The 15,698-nt window shown below is 40.9% G+C and overlaps 1 protein-coding gene across 1 annotated transcript in view; it reads right to left on the bottom strand.

The window, feature by feature from the left end:
* LOC115145215 (seizure protein 6 homolog) overlaps positions 1 to 15,698 on the bottom strand; it is a 62,892-nt gene that overhangs the window by 13,669 nt on the left and 33,525 nt on the right. The window contains exon 9 of the mRNA XM_029686597.2: positions 1,334 to 1,497. Coding sequence (XP_029542457.2) covers positions 1,334 to 1,497 — 164 coding nt within the window. The remainder of the gene's footprint in view (positions 1 to 1,333; positions 1,498 to 15,698) is intronic.

Raw genomic sequence — 15,698 nt, 5'->3', positions numbered from 1 at the left:
TCGGATAAAGCAGATTTGGCTGTTTTAAAATCTTTGCTATGCTTTAATAAAGGCTTCACAATTGTTTTTTCGTTAGAACAGACTGGCATTACTTAATTTTTTAGGGTTGTTTACACTGTTCCAAACAGGCAGAAAAATCATATTGTAATCTAACAGCATCTGTTTGTCACACATAATATGCACACAGCTCTTGCTCCTATACACTCATTTTTCTTGATCTCCTTTTTATGGTTATTATTACCATTATTATTATGATCATCATTATAATAATAAGTAATGTCGTTATCATTAGTAGATCTGGTATAACAACCATTGAACTGTAGGCATTAGAGGGCGTCCTGTTTAGTCTTAATACCGTAACTACTTAGGCCAACATTTCAATATAAAGGCTACTGAATCAATCATTAATTTGTTCATGCCATCACACTATGCGAGACATTTATGCTTTGAAATGCAATTAAGCATTTTAGTTTTATAATGAAATAACAAAGGGAGCTTCGAATAATTTGCCGACACAACAAATAAACTGCAATTCAAGAATGCATGCAACAATTTTTTGTCTGCTGTAATAAAGGCTTTGTATGATTTATTTTGTGTTTGAACAGACTCTGGTACAGTTATTTATTTAGTGTTGTTTACACAGTTCCAAATGGTCAGAAAAAATTATAATATTGTAATTTAACAGCAGCTGTTTGGCACACATAATACTCATACAACGCTTACTCTTATACCCTCCTTTATCTTGATCTCCAGTAGTTTCCACAGCTAAGTCAAATGTCTTCCACAGATCTGACTTCCCCTTTACCTCCTGAGCAACCAGTAAACATTCGCCCGTTTCGCGTTTTTCAGGTCTTTCTCATCTATTTTGCTGTCAACCTTACTGTGTTTGGAGTTTGTTATAACAAATGTATTGATGTGATTATGATAAGCTATAGGTCAGGTCCTATTGTTTATATGCATGCGATGAGAGCGAGACAATGTGCGCCAGTCACACAGGCACTTGCTGTCATGTTTTTAACACAGTCTGACCTTTGAGTCATTTGTGTGTCTTAATTATTTAATCAAACAGTATGCTTAAACCATCAGACAAGCTCAGTGCATATGTAGTTGGTTTTATTCAAGCACATATTGAAAAATATGTTTAAAAGTTTCGATCAATCGATTGGTCTTAAGAACAAGACGACTCTCGGTCAACCGAGATTTTATTTTGACGGGGACAGCCCTAAACTAAAGCAAGCAGCAGTGACTGTACTGCACAGTCAATTAACAATTAAGAGTGAGAAAGAGACAAGAGAAACTGTGTACTGATGCTGGGAGCATTTAAAGGTCTCACCTTCATAGCGCAGAGCTAGCAGTAGCGGGATGAAAGAGGAGTCGGCTGTGAGCTCCAGGTAGAGTATGAAGCCCTCACTCACGATGCCACGCTCTGGAACATCGTCCAGGTCTGAGTCAAAGAGCAGCGGAGCCATGGAGTTGTTTCCGCTTCGCACAATCAGCCTGACAAAGAGGGAGAATAAAGGATGGAGGGGAAGAAAGAAGAGTAGAGAGGCGGAAATCAAATCATTTACATTACATTTACATTTAAGTCATTTAGCAGACGCTCTTATCCAGAGCGACTTACAAATTGGTGCATTCACCTTATGATATCCAGTGGAACAGCCACTTTACAATAGTGCATCTAAATCTTTTAAGGGGGGTGAGAAGGATTACTTTATCCTATCCTAGGTATTCCTTAAAGAGGTGGGGTTTCAGGTGTCTCCGGAAGGTGGTGATTGACTCCGCTGTCCTGGCGTCGTGAGGGAGTTTCAAACTTCATTTGTCACATGCGCAGAATACAACAAGTGTAGACTTTACCGAGAAATGCTTACTTATACAAGCCCTTAACCGACAGTGCTGTTCAAGAAGAGTTAAGAAAATATTTACCAAGTAGACTAAAATAAAAAGTAATAATAAAAAAGTAACACAATAAGAATAACAATAATGAGGTTATTTACATTTACATTTAAGTCATTTAGCAGACGCTCTTATCCAGATATACAGGGGACACCGGTACCAATTCAGTGTGCAGGGGTACAGGTTATTTGAGGTCATTTGAACATGTAGGTGGGAGTGAAGTGACTATGGATAGATAATAAACAGCGAGTAGCAGCAGTGTACAAAAGGGAGGGGGAGGGTCAATGTAAATTGTCCGGTGGCGATTTTACTAATTGTTCAGCAGTCTTATGGCTTGGGTGTAGAAGCTGTTGAGGAGACTCTGGTCCTAGACTTGGCGCTCCGGTCCCGCTTGCCATGCGGTAGCAGAGAAAACAGTCTATAAATGGGGTGACTGGAGTCTCTGACAATTTTATGGGCTTTCCTCTGACACCGGCTATTATATAGGACCTGGATGGCAGAAAGCTTGGCCCCAGTGATGTACTGGGCCATTTGCACTACCCTCTTTAGAGCCTTACGGTCAGATGCCAAGCAGTTGCCATACTAGGCGGTGATGCAACCGGTCAGGATGCTTTTGATGGTGCAGCTGTAAAACCTTTTGAGGTTCTGGGGACCCATGCCAAATCTTTTCAGTCTCCTGAGGGGGAAAGGTGTTGTCTTGCCCTCTTCACAACTGTCTTGGTATGTTTGGACCATGATAGTTCCTTGGTGATGTGGACAGCGAGGAACTTGAAACTCTCGAACCCCCTCCACTACAGCCACATCAATGGTAATGGGGGCCTGTTCGGCCCGCCTTTTCCTGTAGTCCACGATCAGCTTCTTTGTCTTTCTCACATTGAGGGAGAGGTTGTTGTCCTGGCACCACACTGCCAGTTCTCTGACCTCCTCCCTATAGGCCGTCTCATCGTTGTCGGTGATCAGGCCTACCACTGTTGTGTCATCAGCAAACTTAATGATGGTGTTGGAGTCGTGTTTGGCCACGCAGTTGTGGGTGAACAGGGAGTACAGGAGGGGACTAAGCACACACCCCTGAGGTGCGCCAGTGTTAAGGAACAGCGTGGCAGATATGTTGTTGCCTACTCTTACCACCTTGGGGTGGCATGTCAGGAAGTCCATGATCCAGTTGCAGAGGGAGGTGTTTAGTCCCAGAGTCCTTAGCTTAGTGATGAGCTTCATGGGCATTACGGTGTTTAACGCTGAGCTGTAGTCAATGAACAGCATTCTCACTTCAGTGTTGCTTGCCTTGAAGCGAGCATAAAAGGCACTTAACTTGTCTTGTAGGCTCACATCACTGGGCAGCTCGCATCTGGGTTTCCCTTTGTAGTCCGTAATAGTTTTCAAGCCCTGTCACATCCGACAAGCATCAGAGCCGGTGTGTAAGGATTCAATCTTAATCCTGTATTGACGCTTTGCTTGCTTAATGGTTCGTCTGAGGGCATAGCGGGATTTCTTATAAGTGTCTGGATTAGTCTCCTGCTCCTTGAAAGTGGCAGCTCTAGGTTTTAGCTCAATGTGGATGTTGCCTGTAATCCATGGCTTCTGGTTGGGATATGTATGTACAGTCACTGTGGGGACGATGACTGAGGTGGTGTACTCCTCAAAGCCATTGGATGAATCCCGAAACATATTCCAGTCTGTAATAGCAAAACAGTCCTGTAGTGTAGCATTCGCGCCATCTGACCACTTCCGTATTGAGCAAGTCACTGGTGCTTTAGTTTTTGCTTGTAAGCAGGAATCAGGAGCATAGATTTATGGTCAGATTTGCCAAATGGAGGGCGGGGGAGAGCTTTGTATGCAGGTGGGGAGAAAGGGGGTGCAGAGGGAGGAAGAATAGCGGGTAGGAAGGAAGGATGATAGAAAGGAAGGAAAGATGAAAGGAAGGAAATAAGGGAGAAAAGAAGAGTGAAGGGAGAGAGGTTATTCCGTCAAGACGTTTAACCATGGTATTTGATTTTATTATGGATTCTCATTAGACATTTACATTTAAGTCATTTAGCAGACGCTCTTATCCAGAGCGACTTACAAATTGGTGCTTTCACCTTATGACATCCATTAGCTGCTGCCAAGGCCGCTACTCTACTACCACATATCTACAACAGAAAATCCATGTGTACGCGTGTGTGTTGTGCGTATGTTATCATGTGTGTGTGTGAATGCATGTGTCTGTGCCTGTGTGAGTTTCTCTTCACAGTCCCCGCTGTTCCATAAGGTGTATATCTATCTGTTTTCAAATCAGATTTTACTGCTTGCATGAGTTACTTGATGTGGAATAGAGTTCCATGTAGTCATGGCTCTATGTAGTACTGTGCTCCTCCCATAGTCTCAAATAAAATTGTATTTGTCACATGCTTCAAATACGAGACTGAAACGCTTATTTACAAGCCCTAACCAACAATGCAGTTTAAAATGTATATATTATTATTTTTTGAACACCACCCCAAAAAATGCATATAACTGGTAGAATTGGATAAAAACACTCTGGAGTTTCTAAAACTGTTAAAATAATGTCTGTGAGTATAACAAAACCGATATGGCAAGCAAATATCAGAGGAAAATCCATCCAGATTTCTTTTGCAGTACCTATGGCTTCCACTAGATGTCAACAGTCTTTAAACAAGGTTTCTGGCTTGTAGTTGTAGTGTATCCAAGGTGTCCCTCATTAGGAAAGTATTCTTGTGGCACGCTCTTAGTTATTTATCTTCCCTATTGAACATACTAATCTCTGTATTAAATATGATTGTTTATTTCGATATTAGAGTACCTGAGGATTAATTAGAAACATTGTTTGACTTGTATGGACAAACATTACCAGTAACTTTTTGGATTCCTTTGTATGCATGTTGAACGAGTGGATTACTGAAATCAATGGCGCCAACTAAACAGACTTTATTGGATATAAAGAAGGATTTTATCGAACAAAACAACCATTCATTGTATAGCTGGGACCCTTGGGATTGCAAACAGAGGAAGATCTTCAAAGATAAGTGATTTATTTTATCGCCATTTGTGATTTTGTGATGCCTGTGCTGGTTTGAAAAATATGTTGACGTGGGACACTGTCCTCAGATAATCGAATGCTATGCTTTCGCCATAAATCCTTTTTGAAATCTGACAACATAGTTTGATTACCAAGATTCTAAGCTTTTGAATGATGTCCATGAATGTTTAATATTATAATTTCTTTTTTTGAATTTGGCGCTCTGCAATTTCACCTGATGTGTCGAATTTGATCCTGCTAGCGGGATCCGTGCGCTAATGTAATCGGTGGCAGGGAAGTCAGACGCAGGAGAGCAAAACTTGGTAATAGCCGGAACAGTTTAATAGCAAAACCCACGGCATAAAAATAACAAGAATAATTGGGTACAAAAACCCGTCGCGCACCAAACAACACGTGCACAAGCACTTACAATAAACAATCCCACACAAAGACATATACAACAAATGATTGAGGGAATTGAAACCAGGTGTGAAGAAAAACAAGACAAAACACATGGAAAATGAAAAGTGGATCGATGATGGCTAGAAGACCGGCGACGCCGACCGCCGAGCACCGCCCGAACAAGGAGAGGACCCGACTTCGGCAGAAGTTGTGACAGCTAAGAGGTTTTTAAGGTGACTATAATAACAGAGAGTAGCAGCAGTGTAAAGGGGGAGGGGCAAGGCAAATAGTCTGAGTAGCCATTTGATTACATGTTTGATTACATGTTCTTATGCGTTATGGGTAGAAGCTGTTTAGAAGCCTCTTGGACCTAGACTTGGCGCTCCGGAACCGCTTGCCATGCTTTAGCAGAGAGAACAGTCTATGATTAGGGTGGCTGGAGTCTTTGACAATTTTTATGGCCTTCCACTGACACCGCCAAGTATAGAGGTCCTGGATAGCAGGAAGTTTGGCCCCAGTGATGTACTGGGCCATGCGCACTACCCTCTGTAGTGCCTTGCGATCGGAGGCCGAGCAGTTGCCATACGAGGCAGTGATGCAACCAGTCAGCATGCGCTCGATGGTGCAGCTGTTCTGGACTTGGGGACTGTGAGAGACCTGTGAGACTGTGAGAGATCTCTGGTGGCATGTCTTGTGGGATATGCATGGGTGTCTGAGCTGTGTGCTAGTAGTTTGAAAAGACAGCTCGGTGCATTTAACATGTCAATACCTCTCACAAATACAAGTAGTGATGAAGACAATCTCTCCTCTACTTTGAACCAGGAGAGATTGACATATTATTAATGTTAGCTCTCTGTGTACGTTTAAGGGCCAGCCGTGCTGCCCTGTTCTGGGCCAATTGTAATTTTCCTAATTCCCGTGGTGCCTGACTACACGACTGGACAGTAATCCAGGTGCAACAAAACTAGGGCCTGTAGGACCTGCCTTGTTGATAGTGTTCTTAATAAGTCAGAGCAGCGCTTTATTTTGGACAGATTATGGACTCTCCCCATTTTAGCTACTGTTGCATCAATATGTTTCAACAAGGTTTAGCGTTTAGTGAATGATGTGTTCCAAATACAATGCTTTAATTTTTTAAATATTTAGGACTAACTTCATTCTTGCCACATATTCTGAAACCTAGAACGCTGCCCTGGGGAATGCCTTACTGACTGGATTATGTTGGATTGGCTTCCATTAAAGAACACCCTCTGTGTTCTGTTAGACAGGTAACACTCGATCCACAATATAGCAGGGGATGTAAAGCCATAACACATATGTTTTTCCAGCTGCGGATTATGATTGATAATCAAAAGCTGCACTGAAGTATAACAAAACAGATCCCATAAACTTTTTATTATCAATTTATCTCAGCCAATCATCAGTGATTTGTGTAAGTGCCATACATATTGAATGCCCCTCCCCTATAAACATGCTGTTGTTAATTTGTTTACTGTGAAATAGCATTGTATCTGGTCAAACACCATTTGTTCCCCAAACGTTTACTAAGGGTGATTAACAGGCTGATTGGTTGGCTGTTTGAGCCAGTAAAGGATCCTTTGCTATTCATGGGTAGCGGAATGCTAATTCGCATAGTAAATAAATGATGTAGCATCCAAACTACTTGGCCAACAACCCCGTCTATGGAGAGATGACACTCATGAGACTCTCATGAGTCAACATGATGTTGTTCACAGTTTTGCTCTACGACCCCCACAAGCATTACGGGACTCGTTTGACGTCGGTACAGCCAATCTGCCAATCTGTCTGTAGTGTCCAAACACTAATATGACCTCTCTATGAAAAGGTGAGTCTTTAACACACACGTACCTGTCGGTTGTTATGCTCTAGGATGCCCATAAACCTCACAAGACTAGTCTGAAGGTAGCCGGGGACCAGTTTAATGTGGGCTATTTTTAGCACTTTTCTGGAATTCTTAATTGTTTTATTGCTTTACTGGGAGACTTATCAGAGGTAGCCATGACGGTGATATGTTTGAGCTGATAATGCACACAGTGGACTTCCTACTAGGGCAAACCTCCTCAGTGCTAACAGTATATCTCAGGTTCATAGGCGCATTAATACTGCATAGGACTGCATAGCTGTAGGATTGACAGGGGCATTGAGGGGAGTTAGAGGGACATAAATCAGGTTACTCTCTTATGACTGCCAACACCCCTGGGACAATGCACATGTGCAGCATCACTACAACAACTCAGCGACACAATGGTAGGGATTATCTGAGCAGCGCTTGGGTCACTGATACGTCATTGTCTCAACGCAGCCTTGAAATGCTTGGACAGGGTCCAGGAGGCAAGATTATTAGGATAGAGTCATTCCTGTAGAGCATCTTCTGTTTCCAAAAGGTGTCAAAGTTATCTATAAAAGTTATGGCAACAGATCTACAGTAGTATTTTAGCCAGGTGTGTAAATGCCAGTAGTCTCCTGAATCTTTCACAGCCGTGGCCCAGCGGTGTTACCGGGCTTGGAATAATTGGCCGCTTTTTGGAATCTTTCAGAGCTAGAATCAGTTCTTCAAAATCCATTTTCAGCAGTTCCGAGCTAGCCCTCCTAATGTGTGTCATTTTATCCAACATGGACTACGACAACGTCAGTCCCCAACAGCTGTCGGAGAATGGTAGGAAGCAGTCTTGTAATGTCCTGTACTACTGTAGATCTGTAGGGTGAAGAATAGGAACATCCACTAAGTCATCCAGAAGCATCCTACTAACTCCATTCTCCAGGGAATGTGGAGACCCCTTCAGGGAGGAATCCCTGCAGGGCACCAGCCAGTCGGCTGCGGAGAGACGACAGAGCGGCAACACTCCCACCAACACAGCTCCTGCAGCGTTGAAAACATTTGTTAGCAACCTCCATTTGAAACTACAGGCTAGCTGGGCTTCTGTGTGTCTCTTCTTGAAAATAATTTATTAACAGTTTGCTATGAGCTTCAGTGGGTTCGCAAATACAGCCCTAACCCTGCCTCCTGAAACAAGCACAGCCAGTGAAATGGCAAACACACAAGCACACACCAGTACGGCAAACAGAGAGAAAGCAGAGGCCTTACTCTCTCTATAGGTCCTGGCTGCACATACACTGTACGAGCGGGAGATGACCAACTCGCAAGTTGGTGCTGTAGAAACAAGCAGTAAATTGCGAGCAGTGAGCCAAAACACCAGTCAACAAAGATCACTAAATACACTGTGGCATTCTCATAGTTGCAGTGTTAACTTGAATATAATCTTGGTTATTAACCCAGAATTAAAGTCTTGGTCAGATGCTCGATTAAGTTCTGGTTCCATACATGTTAAGAGAAGAGATAGAATGAGGTTTGGAACTGGAAAGAAGAGCTCCACTTTGCAAGTTACAGACATGTCCAAACTACTGTAACTAATGCTGCTCATTATCTCACTCATCTTGTGGTATCATGACAGCTCTATGGTACGTAGTTTACGTAGTCTGTCCACGAGACAGCAACTCTAATAGAGCTTATTTACACAGGGTATTTGAACGTATTTTATACATCTTGCACCGATGTATAAAATAACATCCCTGCTGAGAAAAAACAGCATAGACCAGCACACATTTCAAGCTGGTCCATGCTGTTTTATGCTGGTCCATGAAAGTCTATAACTGGTCAGTGCTGTTCAGAGGCTGGTCAAGCTGGTCTGACCAGCATGGTCTAGCTGGTCAAGCTGGTCTAACTCAGCGATGGGCAACTTTGATGTGGGGGCCACAAAACAAAGTGGCGTACCCAGAGCTATACCCACACATGATTTGTGTGATTTGTCAACTGATTTGTGCGATCAATCGATTTGTGCAGATAGACTACTTTAATAACTATCTTAACTAAATGCATTATAACAGTAGCAAGGGCCGGCCCTAGCTTTTTGGGGGCCCTAAGCAAGAGGGCCCCCATGGCGGATAGAAAATGTATGTTTTAAAATACATTTCCGGCAATTCTACACATTTTGCCATGGGGCATAGAGAAATGTTGCCGTTTTAACACATATTTTCTGCAATTCTACACATTTTGCCACAGGGCAGAGAGAAAATATTTTATAACTAATTTCCTGCAATTATACACATTTTTCCATGACTCATGCCATGTTAATATGATATCTGAATTAGAATGACTAATACAATCAATGGGGGCCCCCTACAGGTCAGGGCCCATGGGCATGTGTCCTGCTTGCCTGGTCGGTATTCGACATGTTTAGATAGCTGGCTAGACTAACTTACCAATCAAAAAACTGTTATCTGACATTGCTAATTGAGTGACTGTCAGTGACTAACATAACAAGAGAAAAACTGCTGATGCACAACCAAATTTCAAAATATTTTTGTTTTGTGGTCTAGCTGGTCAAGCTGGTGACCAGCCTTCACTGTGTTTTGGACACTGGTGACCAACATTCACTGTGTTTTGGACAGTGGTATGGTGGTGACCAAGCTGGTCCATGCTGTTCTATGCAGGTCCAACCTGGTTTAGTTGGTCAAACTGGCCTGACCACGCCCATCATTATCATATTTTCCAGCATGCTCTATTGCAGTTGAGTTTTAAAATGGTTTGTTTCAATATCATTTTAGTTTTGTTTGTTTTTGCATTTGATTAATTCATCTTATTTTACACAAAGATAAATAACATACATTTTTCTAAACTAATCCAATATGTTAGATGGACTTCTTGCACTCATTACTGAAGATTAGATGGTTTAGTTAGTCTCATTCATTCTTCTTTTTAATCCTGGCAGTCCTTCTGAATGCAGATTGGGGGTGAAGAAAAGTTCCAATTGTTGGATATCCCCACCCTGGCTGGATTCCACTGTGAATTAAACATCACTTTGCAAGCCAGCATGATATGACTTGATGCTGGTTACCAGTATTGGATTCTAGCTTGAAATACTTGCTACACTAGAAGTTAATGATAACAGCTGCATCTTCTCATGAAGCGTTGGAGGTTCCTTCGGTATCGGCCAACATTTTCATGGGATCGCCGAGGAATAAGGTAGGTTCTGCTTCATTGTAGTCTACTATTCCTATCATTTGTGGGGGGCGAGTTAGAGAAGCCCCTGATGGGGCTAGGGTTTGGCCTGAGGGCTCCGGCTCTAAATGGACAACAGCCATCAACTATTATTATGGGAAGCATGGTTAGAACAGTGGAAGTTTGAAATACCCACACACTTTGTTTTCCTGGAGCGAAGATATTGGATTTATTAGAAATCATGCCCACCATCAAGAAACAGATTCCTGCTCAAACTGTTGTGTTCCATATTGGGTCTAATAATATTATGCATGTGAAATCTGTAAAGCTTAGAGACAATTTCTTACATCTCTTGGAGAATGCTCAGAAATTAGCAGGACATATAATTGTCTCAGGCCCAATTCCATCTCGCCGTTGTGAGTGTTTTGGCCATCTTTGGTCTCTTCACCAGTGGTTAATATGTCTGACCAAGGACTTGGGCATGTCCTTCTGGAATAGGCCTGGCTACTTTGTGGAAGACGGAATTCACCTGGGTGAAAATGGCTCCCAGGTGTTATCATCAAACATTGGAAAGGTTATTGGCCAACTAAATTGATATGAGGACAATATTAGCATTTACATGTTAGTCAGTTTATACCATCTCCACTTTGGACTCTTTGAGAGTTCCACATGTTGTATCTGAAAGTGGTGACATGCCAGATGGTGCTAACCGGAGAAATGTAATTGCTATTCCTACTTAGTTTTTTTCCCCTAATAGGCATAAGGGTGGATATTGATCCAACACCTGCTGCTTATTCAAACCAGCCCACTGGTTTGAGGGAGATAGCCGATAGTAATTAGCTGTTTCAGGGGCATGGCGGATGTAAAGGTAATGGCGGACTGAACGAAGTTATGTAGGGCACCTCAAGATAAAATGTAATATTCAATATTGGCAAGTTAGACTAAAGTATTAGCACTACATAATCTGGTGGGTGATAACCTTCAACCTGGATAATAACACAAAACAAATCTTAAGACTAGAGACATTTATCAACAAATATTTTACGAAAACAAGCAACACCCAAACATGACGGAGAGTAAGACAGGGGAACTGATTTCAAAACGGAAATGTGACTCTTCTACAGACACAGACGATTTAATAATGTCACCACTGGGAATGGTAAAGGTCGAAACCGATCTGTTAAAATCAATAAATGACAAACTGGGTATACTTGAATTAGTTAGGATATTAGTAAGGATATAAAAGAGTTGAAGGCAAGCCTCGAGATGAGTGATGAAAAAGCTGCGACATTGGAGAAGAAGATTGAAACTGAAATGAACGAAATTATAAAGGACCGTTCTGAGGGAAGCCTTACTGGACATACAAACTAGATCCATGATAGAGAATCTGGTACTTACGGGTATCCAGGAGAAAGAAGGGGAAGTTCCTGAATCTGTAGTTAGAGAGTTCCTCCTTACAGCGCTTCAGATCCCACACCAAGTTATCGACAAAATCCAACTTGAACGTGTACACCGCTTCGGTGTAGGTATGACCGCCCAATCGTTGCCTAATTTGCTTCATTTAAAGACAAAATAATGGTTAAAAGCCTGGGTAAAAGACTTGCTGGGACCAAAATTGGCATGAATGATCAGTTTCCGAAGGAAATTGCAGAACGGCGCAAAGTTCTGTATCCAATTTTCAAAGAAAATAGATTAAAAGCGAAACAAGTAGCTCTCGTCGTTGATAAACTATATATTGATAACCAGTTGTTCAGAGACACAAAGACTACTCCATGTTTTTTTTTTAATTGCAAAGTTCTCATAGATGAGGAAAATAAACACACAGTTATGGATTGTAACAATACAATAAAAAATATAGCTTTTCTATATATCTTCACATATAACTAATTGAACACACAAGCACTAATTCAACATAGTGAAGATAAAAACTAAGTAAACAGAAAGCACAGTATGTGTGGATGGTGTGGTGTATGTTTATTTTGATTTGTTATGTTATGTTTGTAAGTTGAGTGAGTGAGTAATGAAATGGTTGCATATCCCAGAGCCAATGTATTGCTGTGGGCCGGGGTATGAGAGGGCTTCAATGTTGTTCAGATGATGGATATACTTTTATAATGAATTATACGTCTTATTTATTTATTGTCCTATCATGGTGGAACAGTTTTAAAATAGAAGATACATTTGATTTGTTATTGTCCTATCATGGGGAACTACATTTTAAAAATAAATTATATCTAATTATTTATTTATGATCCTATTTTAATGGTACGGTCCAGGACCCTATACCCTAGACACCCACCTGAATGACCTAGAGACTCAGGAGAAGTCACTAACTGTTTTATGTGCATGATGTAAGTGGTCTGTATGCAGCCAAATGATGGTCAGAGACCAAGAGCAGCACTGCCCCCTCAATATTCTGAGCCTGCTTGGCAGGGTTGGTCCTGCAAAGCCAAAGCCCCCTAAAGGGAGAGCATACTACACAAGGAAATTCTCAAAGCTGCTAATGAGAACCTTGATGACCTTGTACCTAGCAGGTGGGGATTCCGGTGGGGTGCCCCCACCCAGGCAGTGGCAGTGCTGGCAACACTAGCTGCAGTAACCCATGGGGAGGGGGTCACACTCGGACATTCAGAGAGGGGGTATATTATTGTGACCCCAGTGGCACAGAATAAAAGTTGGACTGCATGGAGATGCTTGGGAATATGGTGGGTGTTTCAGGGAAAAGGTGTACATTTGACCTCCATCATCTAGGATGTGACAATGGTAAATAAAATCTCTTAATTTTTGCCTATTTTTTTGTCCGGTCTTGCAAGCCTTCTCGTGCAGCTGCAACTGCAAGTACATTTGTAAATCAAGAACTATCTTGAGTTAGGCTCTGGGGTGGTGAAATCTTTGAGTTAGTGAGTTGTATGGGGGTATTGGTTGAGTGTGTGTGGGTGTATGTGTGTATCCCACAACTGTTGCGAAAAAGTAAAAGATGTTAGGGACAATAGAGGATGATCCACAGCTATATATAATACAAATCGAGGTGAGGGCGATGGAAATGCATTTGGCAGTTAATCTACTTCAATTCGGTAAATGGCACTGTGTACTCTTTTCAAAGGATGGATCCCAGTCGGTTATGGGATACAGGGGGTCGAGGGTGGTCTCCCGGGCATTGGGATGACAAACCAACTCGGGATGAGGAGGGCTTTTAGCGGGTGGAATAGTAGGGACCAATTGGAGGTTTACTTAGTAGAAAGGCAAAGATCATGGTACAGCTATATAGACACTCAATCATCATGTTACTTTTTAATGGTACGTTTACAAACATACATTTTGATAAAAATAATTGAAAGTTGTGTCGCATTATGATAGGTGGTGAAATAAATATAGCCAGTTACAATTGTAATGGCCTAGCAGATAATAAGAAAAGACAATCAGTATTTACCTGGCTAAAAGAGAAGGAATATAATATATATTGTTTACAGGAAACCCATTCAACAGTTTTAGATGAAGTTTTGTGGAAAAAGAACTGGGGGGGGGGGGGGGGGGAATATACTTCTCCCATGGGCAAAGAAATTCAAAAGATGTGGTTTTAATTAACAATAATTTTGATCCAAATGTGCAAATTGTCCAAACAGATCCTCAAGGTAGATGGATTACTGGACAATAAACAGATATAGCTTATTAACCTATACGGTCCGAATAATGATGTTCCAAGCTTCTTTGAAAATATATATAAGAATCTATCAACTCTACAAGTAACACTAGACTCTATTATTATGGTGGGAGATTTTAATACGGTCTTAAATACCTCTATGGACTGGAAAGGAAATCACACTACAAACTACAAACTATCACCCTCAGGCACTTAAGGAAATCATGAATGTCATGGATATATTGGAATTAGTGGATATATGGAGACTTAAATACCCTGACCTAGTGGCGGAGGCTTAATCAAGCCTCGACTACTTTCTTATACCATTCTCTCTGGCACCAAAAGTTTAAAAAGTGTTGAGAGGGGACAGAATGCGGTCGGATCATCACATAATTGGCATATATATTACTCTTACAGTATTTCCATGTGGGCGAGGATATTGGAAATTTAATCAAAGCCTACTAGATGATAAATTGTTTAGAACTAGGACAGAATCATTTATAACTGACTTTTTCCAGACATAACATAGGTACAGCAGATCCCCTTACTGTATGGGACATTTTTAAATGTGCCTTTAGAGGCAATGCAATTCAGTACTCATCTATAAAACAAAAGCAATTTAGATCAAAAGAGTCCATATTAACAAAGGAAATTGAAGGACTAACAGTACGGTTAGATTGCAATAAAAACGGTACTATATAGGCACAGAATAAGTTAGAGGAAAAACAAAAAGAAATGGAGGAACTTATTCAAGAAAGATCTAGTGTAATATATTATAAAAATAAAGCAAACTGGATGGAATATGGGGAAAAATGCACCAAATTCTTTTTCAATCTTCAATATAGAAATGCTACCAAAGAAAATGTATTAAAACTTGTTACAAATGATGGAGTCACGCATGATTCACTAACTGATACTAATTGTATGGATTTTTTTCCTAATAATAATGTAAAGTTAATATCTGTACAGAAAGACTCATGTGAAGGCCAAATTACAGAGGAGGACCTGCTTGAGGCAATTGGGGGCTTTAAAGATGGGAAAACTCCAGGGCTGGATGGCATACCAGTGGAAATATACAAAACTTTTTTTACTCAAAGGACCAGTATTGGCTTGTTTTAACCACTCCTATATAAATGGTAGATTATCAGACACGCAACAAGAAGGTCTGATATCATTATTACTGAAACAGGACCCAAGTGGTATATATAAAGATCCAGTCCGTTTAAAAAATTGGAGACCTCTTACACTTCAGTGTAGTGTTGCAAAAATCCTAGCAAAATGCTTGGCACATAGAATTAAAAAAGTATTGTCAGATATTATTCATCCTAATCAGACTGTTTTTTTGTACATGGACGATACATTGGAGATAATATAAGACAAGTACTGGAAACAATAGAACACTATGAAATATCGGGGACACCAGGCCAGGTTTTCATAGCTGATTTATAAAAGGCTTTTGACAAAGTACGACTGGAGTTTATATATGAATGCCTAGAATATTTCAATTTTGGGGAATCTCTTATAAAATGGGTTAAGGTTACGTATCGTAACCCTAGGTGTAAAATAGTAAATAATGGCTACATCTCAGAAAGTTTTAAACTATCTAGAGGAGTAAAACAAGGTTGTCCACTATCGGCATATCTATTTATTATTGCCATCGAAATGTTAGCTGTTGAAATTAGATCAAACAATAATATTAAGGGATTAGAAACCCATGGCTTAAAAAC

The sequence above is a fragment of the Oncorhynchus nerka genome, linkage group LG17, assembly GCF_034236695.1.
Source record: "Oncorhynchus nerka isolate Pitt River linkage group LG17, Oner_Uvic_2.0, whole genome shotgun sequence".
Taxonomy (NCBI): domain Eukaryota; kingdom Metazoa; phylum Chordata; class Actinopteri; order Salmoniformes; family Salmonidae; genus Oncorhynchus; species Oncorhynchus nerka.
This window is presented reverse-complemented; position numbering and strand designations above follow the sequence as displayed.